Source organism: Ptychodera flava, chromosome 16, assembly GCF_041260155.1.
Source record: "Ptychodera flava strain L36383 chromosome 16, AS_Pfla_20210202, whole genome shotgun sequence".
Classification (NCBI taxonomy): Eukaryota; Metazoa; Hemichordata; class Enteropneusta; family Ptychoderidae; genus Ptychodera; species Ptychodera flava.
The window spans coordinates 30,123,190-30,135,283 of record NC_091943.1 but is presented as its reverse complement, the minus strand read 5'-3'; the positions used below and the strand labels follow the sequence as shown (position 1 = coordinate 30,135,283).

General features: G+C 39.2%; 1 protein-coding gene across 1 annotated transcript in view; it reads right to left on the bottom strand.

The window, feature by feature from the left end:
- LOC139114532 (gem-associated protein 4-like) overlaps positions 1–12,094 on the bottom strand; it is a 16,297-nt gene extending 4,203 nt beyond the window's left edge. Inside the window, exons 1-7 of the mRNA XM_070676319.1 lie at positions 11,529–12,094; positions 5,904–6,852; positions 4,930–5,035; positions 4,246–4,339; positions 3,096–3,278; positions 1,136–1,243; positions 58–207 (exon numbers count right to left, since the gene is read on the bottom strand). Of these exons, the coding sequence (XP_070532420.1) occupies positions 58–207; positions 1,136–1,243; positions 3,096–3,278; positions 4,246–4,339; positions 4,930–5,035; positions 5,904–6,852; positions 11,529–11,933 (1,995 nt within the window). The 5' untranslated portion in view covers positions 11,934–12,094. The remainder of the gene's footprint in view (positions 1–57; positions 208–1,135; positions 1,244–3,095; positions 3,279–4,245; positions 4,340–4,929; positions 5,036–5,903; positions 6,853–11,528) is intronic.

Genomic DNA, 12,094 nt, shown 5'->3' with positions numbered 1-12,094 from the left:
TGTTGAAATCAAGAAAACAGCACTGCTCCTGACAACAATTAAAACATCTGCACTCACTTGTAACAATAATCGCACCAGCTCCAGAAAATTATTCTTCTGTGTGGCTGATTCCGATGATGTGATTCCAGCTTGGTATAATTCCTGACACAGAATTGTTTTGTCAGAAGTTATCTTGTGTTTGCACGATGAAGCCATACACTGCAAAATCTGCGACAACAGAAAAGGAAAGATATGGATTCTTTCAGACGGCAAAAGTGAAACTTTGCATCCATTTGTTGACAAACAAGAATTAAGCATCAAGAAGAATTTGTTCCATTATTCCAGGTATGCATGTCGCACTGTCAACAACATTTACAATAATGGTAACCATAATATCTCATCGATACTTGAAAGTTTATTTCAAAAACCATCTTAGATATGACAATGAAAAGATTCCAGTGCAAACAAAAGACATGCAACATTGCTCAACAGAATCTTCTAAGACTTTAAATACAGGAAAGGAGAAAACACATAATTAAACATTCTCTCTTTACTTGGGCTCTGACAAAATCTGGAAAATAAAATGCGTTGCAATTTTTTTGAACTTTCAAAAGTCGTAATACCATCTTACACAAATGCAGCAGATAAAGGTATTCTAAATTCAACTCTGTTTAAAATGAATTTATATTCTGTGAATATTGTTATTGAAAACAGTGATATTACTAACACACCTCCTTAGATAAGCTGTTCAAAGTATACATAAAGCATGGAATACTTGAAGCCAACCACAATAGTATTCATCCATGTAGACAGTACATATATGTATTTTGTTATTATGCAAATTTGGAAATAATGATAAACTATCAATGGGAAATATTCTTGAACCTCAGACTGCACATTATATAAAGGATAGGGTACTTCTGAATAGAATAGAAATAACTTCATGTACATTGTACCTCCTTGGTTTTGACAAGCTGTGTGGATATGGTGTCCTTGCTGTATGTAGTAACAACATGTACTCTGAGCACCTATCACAGGACATGGGAATCCTTGATTCTCAATATGGAGTTATGCATGCACCTGGAAGTTGTGTTTAATACTGAATGTGTGGAGATTTTGCACAAAGTCACATGGGCTGAAATGAGGAAACCCTTACCTGAATTATCAGGTGAACTTGTGCAGAGCTGCTTATTGCCACGGATATAGCTTTGCTCAGGGTTTCACATGGAGACTGGAAACACAGACTAGAAATTTCTGCTAAGAGCTGTAAAAGGATTATCAAAATGATGTACCGTAAAATTCCCAATTGAAGCCGCGGCTTGTATTAGAAACATTTTTGAGGGACCCCTGGGACCACGCACTGAAGTCATGGTGCGGCTTCAATTACGTACATTTCCTGTGTTTCGATATTTTTCTCAATGCTCACCAAGCATTGCAGGGGCAATCGCTATTGTTATGCAAATTAGTACCAATGAATTCTGCGTGAATAAATTACCCGCATAAAAAGTCCCTACCCTAGTGTAACTCCAATATAGAAACGTTAGGAGAGTGTATTTGGTCGTTAAACTTGGTAAAATTCCTTTTAGATAATAAGGAAACTATTAAAAGATGTTAAAACAATGGGAAACTGGAGTTCCCTTGACAGCATCGTAAGGAAAATGACACGTTTTTCCAGCACTTTCTTGATTCTCTGACCCTGGTCACCCCCGTCCTCTAAATAGAATAGTCTCACTAAGGTCGGCCATGTTGATCAGCAGCGGGCATGATGTCTTTGTTTCAAGTGGTTTCAAGGGGTTTTTGGACGCTGAAATTTCACAAAAATGTCACTTCTGTATTCAGAGATTGTACAATCAATTTCTTTGGACGTGTAAGTCGATTTTGAAAGCAATAGAAGATCAAATGGTGTTGAAAAAAAATCGTGCATAAAATTAGCATAAATTAAGCGTCCACTGCAGATGGTCCCCTTGATTTACAGCCGTCTTGTGTTACCGAACCGGTGGCTCGTACTCGAATAGTGCAATAAAGGCAAGTGAATGACCTTTGGTAACTTTACTGCCATGTTTTTGTGAACTATTTTGCGGTCAAATTTTATTTTCTCATGATCAAAAACGGAACGTGTACAAGCTTATACGCACCCACCATGATCATTCAACAGCCACAGTACAGTATAGGCATGGCAGTTCATTATGGCAATATGATGCAGGTGGTGGTGTTGTACGTCAGGCATCGGTAAGGGTACGTGGGTATTGAATGAAAATACGTATTTGAAACATGGTATCTCAATCTCTCAACTATTTTAACTTGTACACAAACACCGTTGCTTCAAAATTGTTGCATCAGGTATTGACTATGGCGGTGTTTACCACACTGACAAAAACTTCGGCCGTGTTCAAACATACACACAAACGTACCGATACATGGGGCATTGTTTGTACTTTTGTTACTATCATTGACAAAATGCACAATGGTAGAAGTGTTAAAAAGGAACTTTTTATAGTGTATTTTTTCTGTAAGAAAGACACCTGTCAATCATTAGCACAAGTCAATGACGCATTGCAAGCCAGCTGGTGTGAATTTCAGCATGCATTGTTTCATGATGGGCTCAGAGAAGGGGTGCGGCTTCTATTATGGTACAATTCAAAAACCCCAAATGGGCAAAACAATGAGCCAAGACAATGTTTCAAAGTCAGGGTGCGGCTTCAATTAGAGGTGCGGCCTCAATTGGGAATTTTACGGTAAATTACATTCATGACATTAAGCTACATAAAATGACTTGGTCACCATAAATTTTGCATATATCCGTCATATTCATGCATGGTAAAAAGGATATGTCAGTCATGTTTACTGATGAAATTGCTGCAGTTCTGAATACAGTATTGGTGGTACATTTTTTACACATAGACACCAGAGCAAAACCGGTGATTGATTACTTTAAATATAGGTGACCGAATTCCTTTTCAGTCCAGTCCAGCATAAAGAAGCACACGAAAATTTCAGAAAAATCTTATCAAATATCACAAAATGGATAACTGAGCAAATGCTGCCTGTTGTTACCATACAATGACATCTGACCAAAATTTGCTGAATAAAATACAACAAGAATATTCACTATTTACCTCTTGGAAATCAGATTTCTTATCCACATTGACAAGTTGATTGAAGACAGTTGTCAAATGCTGGTGATAGCTAGCTGGCAAGGACTGTTCAAATATTGTTGGCAAACCGTAAGTATCAACAATGTGGTCTCTAATCCTGTTTTGTAACATTATTGGCAAGGTCCTGAAGCACTGAAGGGTTACCTGAAAAAGTATGGTGACATATAAACCACGATTGATAAAATGGTGAAATTGAGCAATGTTGTGAAGGGTGTTTCAATGGCGACTGCCAGTCTATGACAAGCTGAAATTCAGCAATAATTGCTGCCATTTCAGGTAAACTTTTGGCAATTTTAAGCAGTGCTCGAAATTAAACTTTTCTCTGGCTACCAAAATCCATGAAATGGTAGCCCACACGGACTACCAACGACCAGGACATGAAATTCAGTCAGTACTTGGCGTGCCATATTCGTTCCTTTACGATGAGCTAAATGTAGTCAAATCCAGCTGGACACAGTAAGACCAGACTATGATTTTGTTATTACAAAGACAACCGTGCAGTGGAATTTCGGAAGAAATTTCAATATCTCAACTAATGTACTTAAATGACAGGCACAGGAAATGTTGGCCAATTATATAAAACGCATTTTCATTGCATTTTGATAATAATGTATCAATCACGGATGATATGCCGCCTTCCTACAGAAAGCCCGTGGTCTATTTTTAACCCTGCTACAGTATGTCTTGATGTGAAGGGTCTGCTTGTTGTCATGACGACTATCAAAATTTGCATACAACTCTGAGAATGAAAGAAGTTGTCAATAAGCCACCAATCTTTTGAGGATCACTGTTGTCCGTTATACCTGTTTCCTTTGAGTTTTAGGTGTGCAAGTATTCACATCAAATGACTAGAAAATTCACTTCATGGGCAGAATCTTGAAAATTTTTTTTTTCTTTTTTGGCTAATGAAAAGAAAAATATCCGTAAACTAAGATATGCATGGGCTACCGGCCATTGTCACTGGGCTACCAACTTCAGAAAATGGTAGCCCAAGTGGACTACCAGGGAAAAAAGTTGATTTCGAGCCCTGTTAGGTAAATTTAAAAACTGCGTTGCTGTCTAAATGGATAGCTGTGATAATTTCTGTCGTATAAAGAAATTCATCACTTACCTCTCTGAGTTTGAATAGGAGTTCCTTCTGATTAATTTCTGAAGTAGGGCTACTCATGACTTCATGCAGTATCGTTATCAACTGTATTGTCAACCTGAAAACGCAAAATGACACTATCAAGATCAAGATCACAAAGTAAGAAGTTTTTTATGATCAACTTGACAATAATATCAAAATGTGAAGTACATGTAGCATCAGTAAATATAACAATAAATTTATCCGCTGACATTAATCAAATTTTTGTTTAGAGTATGTGAGTCTTTGATAGCTTTATCGCTTCACATAATGATCAGCAGTCATGAAACTTTGACATCGATTTGACTGGCTAGTTCCTTATTGACTTAACTTCTGTGCTATCCATACACATATCATGTACACATAACCTTTTGATTAATGAAAAACGTACCTTTCCTATTGTTTTGAGATTTTTAAAAGTTTGAGGTGTACATGTAAGTGGCTTATCATTTTTCTAAACTTCAAACAGTTTGTGCCATATTATCTGAATTTGTAAGGCCATCTTCGCATCCAAAAAATCAATGTGCACTCAATATCGTAAGTTCAAGCTACATGTAATTTGAAAGGTTTTGCTCTCAAGTCTTGTAGATAGCTGTTCTAATTAGCTGATATATTCTAGTCCACAGATCACAGCAGCTGTGGTTTGATAACGTAGAGCCTAAAACTCACTGTGCAGAAGACATTCCTGGTAGATTAGTTCCGATGCATTCTATCCATCGTTTATCACAAAACCAAAGCTGTCTGCATCCTGAAGACAACAACCACTCCATGCATTCTACAGAAAACAAAATTTGCATTCAAAAGAAAAATTACATTGTTGTGTATAAAAACAGTACAGGTGTTCTCCTTCCATTAAAGGTATACAGTCACCTGTAATCTAAATATGCCCATATACAGTCAAAGGGGCATTCCTTGGTATTCAAAATGCCTATGTGAGGGTGCTGTTTTTAAAAAGTGGCACCCGCTTAAAATCTGTGATTGGTTAGATATTCTCCTTCCATGGTAACTGTGGCAAAATTGGAACAGGTGACAGTAAACCTTTAATCACCTTTAATAACATTTTTCTATGTTGTAACAAAATAAGAACAAACGGCTTTTACAAAGCTAAGAAGCTGAATAAACTAGAACATTCTAGCTCTTGGGCCAAAGTACTGCTGCATGTTATGACTGAAACAATGTAATATGATTTTGATTTGAAGCTGATTAATCTACCGAATAGCTAATGATTTGAGGATGATGTAAATATCAGATATTCTTCAAACATAGAGTAAACACTTTTAAATTTCAGTTTTGACAACAAGCTATTGTGAATCTCCGAGGTTCTTGATGCTGCTATTCTGGAATCTTGAAAGACTGTATTATATCAAATGTATACAGAAGGAGAATGACATATCATCATGATGAACAATCCTGCAATATTATTTGTAAAAAAACAATTAAATTATGTGCTAGGAAAGTGATATACACACAAATTGCTGCAGGGTTCCTCAATCACAAGGTGAAGGGACCAAACCCATTCTTATCAATGATGAGTGTGAATCACATGTGTTTATGGGGTATTGGGGATGAATTGATTGCAGAAGAGAGTTTACAAATGCAACTACAATAGACAGATCCATTACTTAATTCATGTCAATATTCACCTTGATAGCCCTTGAGTCTTTCATTTACTCGCCAGACAGCTTCTTTGAATTTCACCTCAAAGACATCCTCAGAGATAGACGTGTCGGTCACTTTGCCTATCTGTGTATGTGTCTCTGGCAATTCAGCTGATATCGGTGCACTGTCGCTTGGTGCAAGTGAAATATTTTTCAACTTTTCACACAATTCCTCTGTGTAATTTCTCAAACTGGGAATATTCTCTGAGCCCTCTGTAAGTGAATCTTCTCTGAAGACATCGCTGACTGATAGCATTTCTAGTGTATCATACAAAGTACTCAGAGTTTCTGAGAAACGTGTTACTGATTGCTTTTCTCTGGTGTCATCTTTGCATTTATCCTCTGAATCCATCAGCAACTCAGGCCATACATTACAGAGTACATCGCGGAGAAGTGGGATGACAGTTGCTATCACTTCTAGTCGTACTCCAAAGTTCAAATTTGTTACATTCTTTGAATGTGACATGTAAGGGCTTATTTTTTCCAAGCCATGAGTCAGACTCACAGTTTGTGAACTGCTTTCAAGATTCACATTTCTGGTCAAGAGGTTGTCAAGCCTTCTGCAATGTTGTATTACTTCATTTTCAGAAAGACTTCTCGCTGATGTTTTCTGACCTTCGTGACTTTGACCTCTAGATGTTGGCCAATCAGTGATCATACAACAAAGACAGTCTGAAAACAATTTGATTATTCTCCTTTTTGTCTCTCTCTCACAAACTGTGTTCTTCATTTTATCAAATGATTTCAGCAAGGTCGTGATAACCTGGTGTCCACTCTCGCCATAAGTTTCCATGTGTCCTTGTGACCATGTCGGGGCTGATTGTAACATATCTATCCAGAGTTGAACATCTCCATCATCCAGATCTGTAGTCATGCAGGTTATCAGTTCTGCTAAATACATGTTCTGTGTCTTCACAGGCAACTGTAATAGGCACTGTAAAGGAAGTTTGAAATATTAATGAGGACTTTTTGATCAAAATAACGAAAAACTGGTTATTAAAATGTAATTGCATTGGATTCTTGGTGGTGTAAAGTCGAAGGCATACTGGGCACTGATTTTGTAGTCACTGTAATTGATGATGGAAGCTGGTCATCTTGACCCGTCCTTTTCGACCCCAGTAATTCAGACCTTGTCACTGGTAGTGGTCACCTTGACCTCAGAACCCTAGTCACTTCGACCTGGGAGAATTTATGGTATTTCTATGATAAAACCTGCTTGCATCAAAACAATTCAGCCATTTTGATACACAAAATGCAGGCACCACAGTGTAGCATGCTGTGCCTGTGCGTAATAAATGTGGCAACGATGCGATTGGCCTTGTACAAGAATACAATGCATCTGCCTTTTTGGCCATGGAGAGTTTTGGCACTTGGTACGGCTTTTAGTAATTGGTGCAATCTGTGACGCAATGGCGCAATACACAACATTACACCAACGGATACAATAATTTTCCTACGTGCCACGGCACCAAACAGAGTTGGATGATACTATGAATAATAGGGCTGGCAGCTTGGCAGTGCATCATGATTTTTTCAATGTAGCACAGAATAACAACCCAATTACTTGTAAACTTGACAGAAAAAAGTGTGACGTAGGCTTAATGTGAAATAACTTCAAATTATGAATAGAAATGAAGTTTATGAAATCAAATTTAAGATGATCAGTGATTGGTGATGCTCTCCATTTTTGGAGTGAACCATTCCTGGTCTGCTCTGCATTCAGTGATTACTGAGAGGCGACATTTGACAATGTCAGTCCTGTGCAGCTGCACCTTTCAGTGACTTTTCAAGAGTATACCCTTTGCAAAGCAAAGTCTATCGCTCTTAACTAAATGGTATGAATGGTAAAATGTCACACTTGGTTGCAAAAACATATTTGCGACAAATGATGGTAAACAGTGATATTGGAGAAAGAATGTTGGTTATCGTCTTCATTACTAGAAAGTAGCAATGAAATGTTACCATGGTAACACAGCGTGCTGGCAGACAAGTTGGCTACAGATGGAGACATGTGGATATGCTATCCAAACATGATACGATCTCTAAGTCAGAAGCAATTCACACTCAGAGTCAAAGGTGTAAAGACAAAGTAAAATATTGTTGGCTGATAATTTTAGTTTTTCGCACCAAGATACCACTTGTCTGTCGTGACAGCATCATTTTGAAGTTGATGTGCATGCCCAATTGTGCTATGTGTACAATGTATCCCAGAGGGATCTCTAGATTCCGTTGGCTCAATATTGCATATTGTGCCAGAGATTGCACCGATTACTAGTATAAGCCCTTGGTGTGTTCCTGGCATTACCAGCTTCCATTAAAGCCCTTCAAAGTGCTATGAGTATCGAACCATCGATGTGTAAACAGGGCATGAGATTTAAAAAGTGCTGGTGAGCTGAAAATCACTCTCCTAAAATTATCTGCGGGAGTGTTACGAGAGTGATAAAACTACTCCCTGAAATGCATAGGGAGAGTGAAGCAAATAAAAAGAATTATGAAATCGTTAATTGTGTCTTGTGCATTCTAATTGAGAATATCTATTTTTACTTTTTTTTCTTATTTTTTGTTTTTGTTATACCGGTATTTGTTTGTTATAGGAACTTAATGTAAGTATTATTATAGTAAGAACCAGTATCGGCAATACAGTCCTGATCACTGGACAAGTCACAAAATACAGACAACTTGCTGTGCTATGATATACGGTAACACTATCGATATAGCACTCTGTAATTAACATTATTTATAACCATCTCTTAGCTAATTACAATCTACGATGATGATTTTCTGTTGACAAAATAATTTTTTCTTTTCATCGCTTCAGAAGTTTTACATACTTCACAATTTTCTCTTGTTGCACTCCTCTCAGAACGTCTACTTTTGAAGTTCGATATCGCGATGCTCTTTTGTTTGCAAGGCTGGTTTTCGCCCGAGTGCTCATGGGTTGAATGAGATTAACAATGGCCGCGCAGATACGAACGCTTCCCTCGCATAGAGAGAGAAAATCAGGCTTTGGCTAAGTTTATAAGCGCGGCTGAGCACATCGTGTACCTAGGCGAGGTGGGTGTGCTCGAAAACGAAGATCAGTGCAAGTTTTGGATTCAAAATCGGCTGTTTTCGGCGTAGAAACTGCGCGCCGTATTTCCGAGGAGGTTTTCATAGTACGCATAATATGAGAGCGGCGATCGTGCATCAACGTCTTCAAATATTTCTCCAAACTGCATATTCAATTCTTGTCGAAATCTCTGTGCTTCTAATTCATCGAGAATACGGTTCTTCCTAATAGCGCTGATCGCAAATGACGTCACTGTTCTCTCTCATTAATATGCATAAATAAACATTTGTCCGCATTTTCCGCATAAACGACGAGAATAAAACCTGCGAGTGTTAGAATGGCTATTTAGCGTCACACTTATTCGTATGAATTGATGACTGAGACTAAAAGCTTCAACAACAGCCGCGCATACAACGACAAAATTTGTCCGAATTTCAGCATATTTGTCCGAAAGTCGCGCGCGTGCAGCTATATTTAGTAACAAACCCGGAATCGCGATCAACGCTATTATGAAGTCAGCTAAACGCTTTTCAAGAAAATAAGTACGAACAAATGAGGGTGGATCGCAAAATTCGTGTTGAATGAATTGCCTGTAATGATCTATGGGAGCGCCCGCTCCGGACAGATGCCAGGCTTACGTTCAATATAGTCCTGGTTGCGTACTCTGTACAGACATCGCATATAAAGCAACACAATTTGATGAGTTTTACTAGCCACGGCCACGGCTAATCCCCTGTAGGGACCGTGTATAGCAAAGCTTAGAAATAGAAGACACGGTATTGGCACACGTACATGGCCTTTGTTTCTCTTGTTCATGTGTTCGCTACAGTTTAATTAATTTTACAAAAAAGAAGCTGAAAGTCTGCAGGCTGTAGCCTGTCATTCCGATGATGAACACGTGCTCAGACGCCAGTTTTTTTGCAGTGCATTCATTCTGTGAACATGTCGCAGTCCTGTCCAAGTTGCCACGCGAGCGGAAAATCGTTCGCGTGGATTTTGATTTGCGCGAGCGCTAGGCGAGCGGAGCGATCGCTCGCCTCAAATCTCATGCCCTGGTAAAATAGATCTATTTTTGTACATCCATGATCAAACAAATTAGACCACGTGCTTTCGAGATAACGATACAAGTTTTTGCCTCTGATAGTACCGAAGGAAAGCCTGAGGTTAGCTGCAAAATTGTAGCTCTACGGTGAGGCGGTCGGTGAGTTTTGGTTTTTGTGACATTACTCACCAGTAGAGCTACAATGCCGAAGGCCCTGAAGCATACAAAATAAGTACGCTGCACATGGCATGGAATTTTGATGTAAAATCCCATATATTTATTGCATTTGGTCATACGGATTTATCATTACTGAAGATTAAACACTATACTACACTAACCTTGTCGTGTATGGGGTTTGGTATTTGTTCAAATACGTTGATCGCGTTCCAAAAACATTTCTTGGAGCCGCCATTACCAACTTTCGGTAATGGCGGCTCCCAGAAACACGCTCAATGTTTATGAAACGCGATCGACGTGTCTGTGCTAATACCAAACCCCATAAGTGGCAAGGTTAGTGTAGTACTACTAGTGTAGTGTTTAGTCTTTAGTAGGTAACCGGAGAAGTCGGCCAGTTGCGAACTCGGCCAGCGCCGGTGCCGACCAACTCGGCCAGTGGGAGAAGTCGGCCACTCGCAACAAAGCAATATGATTGCATACGCATTCTCTTCACAGTTGAATATGCCAAACAATTTTAACTTTTTACTACCATAGTTTTTGTTATTTTGTCGGTTTAATACTACATGTACTACGAACATTCAGTAAACAACTCGAAGTCGAAGAGCTCCAACGTCCACCCTGCAAAGCATGTACGGTCTGCCTCAGTGTTTCTGCAGATCGCGCGCGTACCGTGTTAAAGTTCAGGCAAACATTATGCCATTTCTTCAGTAAAATTCATGGCTTGATGACTCTTAACTAATTTGCTTCACCATCTCCTATGACTTTTTAACGAACTTCAAGTGTAACTATGACGAAGGCTGAAAAACTCGCTACCACGATCGCGATACACCGCCATCTTTAATTTTACGTGCGTTGAAATGTGATCTGTGAAGTTTGCAAACATTATGCTCATCTTATGAATGACATTTAGATCGCCTTCGCATATAACTTTAGTAAAACTTCAAAAAAAGAAACACTGTAATGGAGCATATATTCTAATTGGGTGCATACTGTACTGGCCGAGTTCGCCCGCTGGCCGACTTCTCCAACTGGCCGAGTTCGCAACTGGCCGACTTCTCTTGTATTCCTTTAGTAAGTGATAAATCGGTACGACCAAATACAGTAAATATGTGGGATTTTACATGAAAATGCCGCACTATGTGCGGCGCGCTTATTTTGTATGCTACAGGGCCTTCGGCATTGTAGCTCTACTGGTGAGCGATGTCGCAAAAACCAAAACTCACCGACCGCCTCACCGTAGAGCTACAATTTTGCAGCTAGCCTGAGGTAAGAGGGGTCGAGATGAATAGGATGGTGAATGGCGAGAATAACAGCAAAATGGAAGACACGACAACATACGTACCTCGCTGCAGTGTTTTCCCATACCACAAGTCTTCAAAAGTGAGACATAGACAGGTGTATCGAATGCTGGAAGTGATCTATGGATCGTGTCGAATACACTGAGATTGCCAATGCCAGTTTCATGGGAGTTCTTGACAACATCGTCACTTTTCTCAGATATGCTGCTCGGTCTGTCCATCCACTTAACGAAAAACGCGGCATGAATTTTGAACCGACTAAATTTTTGTACGCTATTGTTGTGAGTGGAGAGGCCAGCAATAATGTCATTGACGGCTTCTGTAATGACAGTCGCATACTGCTTGCAGTCTTTCTTGTTGACAATCTCAGCAAGTGTTTTTGGAAGCGCCTGCTGTTCAGCCCGTCGGAAAGCGCCTTGCAAAACAGAAAAGTCATCGCTGAACTCCATTTCTGGCTGAAAACCAATAGAATATTGGTAGCTTTTCTACTCTTCTCAGTGACTCGAGATATTGTACACACATTTGCTGCCTGGAACACATGTAAGACAATGTCTCCGTCGGCGTCACGTCGAATTACATGGAAGTCGCCATGTTTTCTACCCCAGAGGAT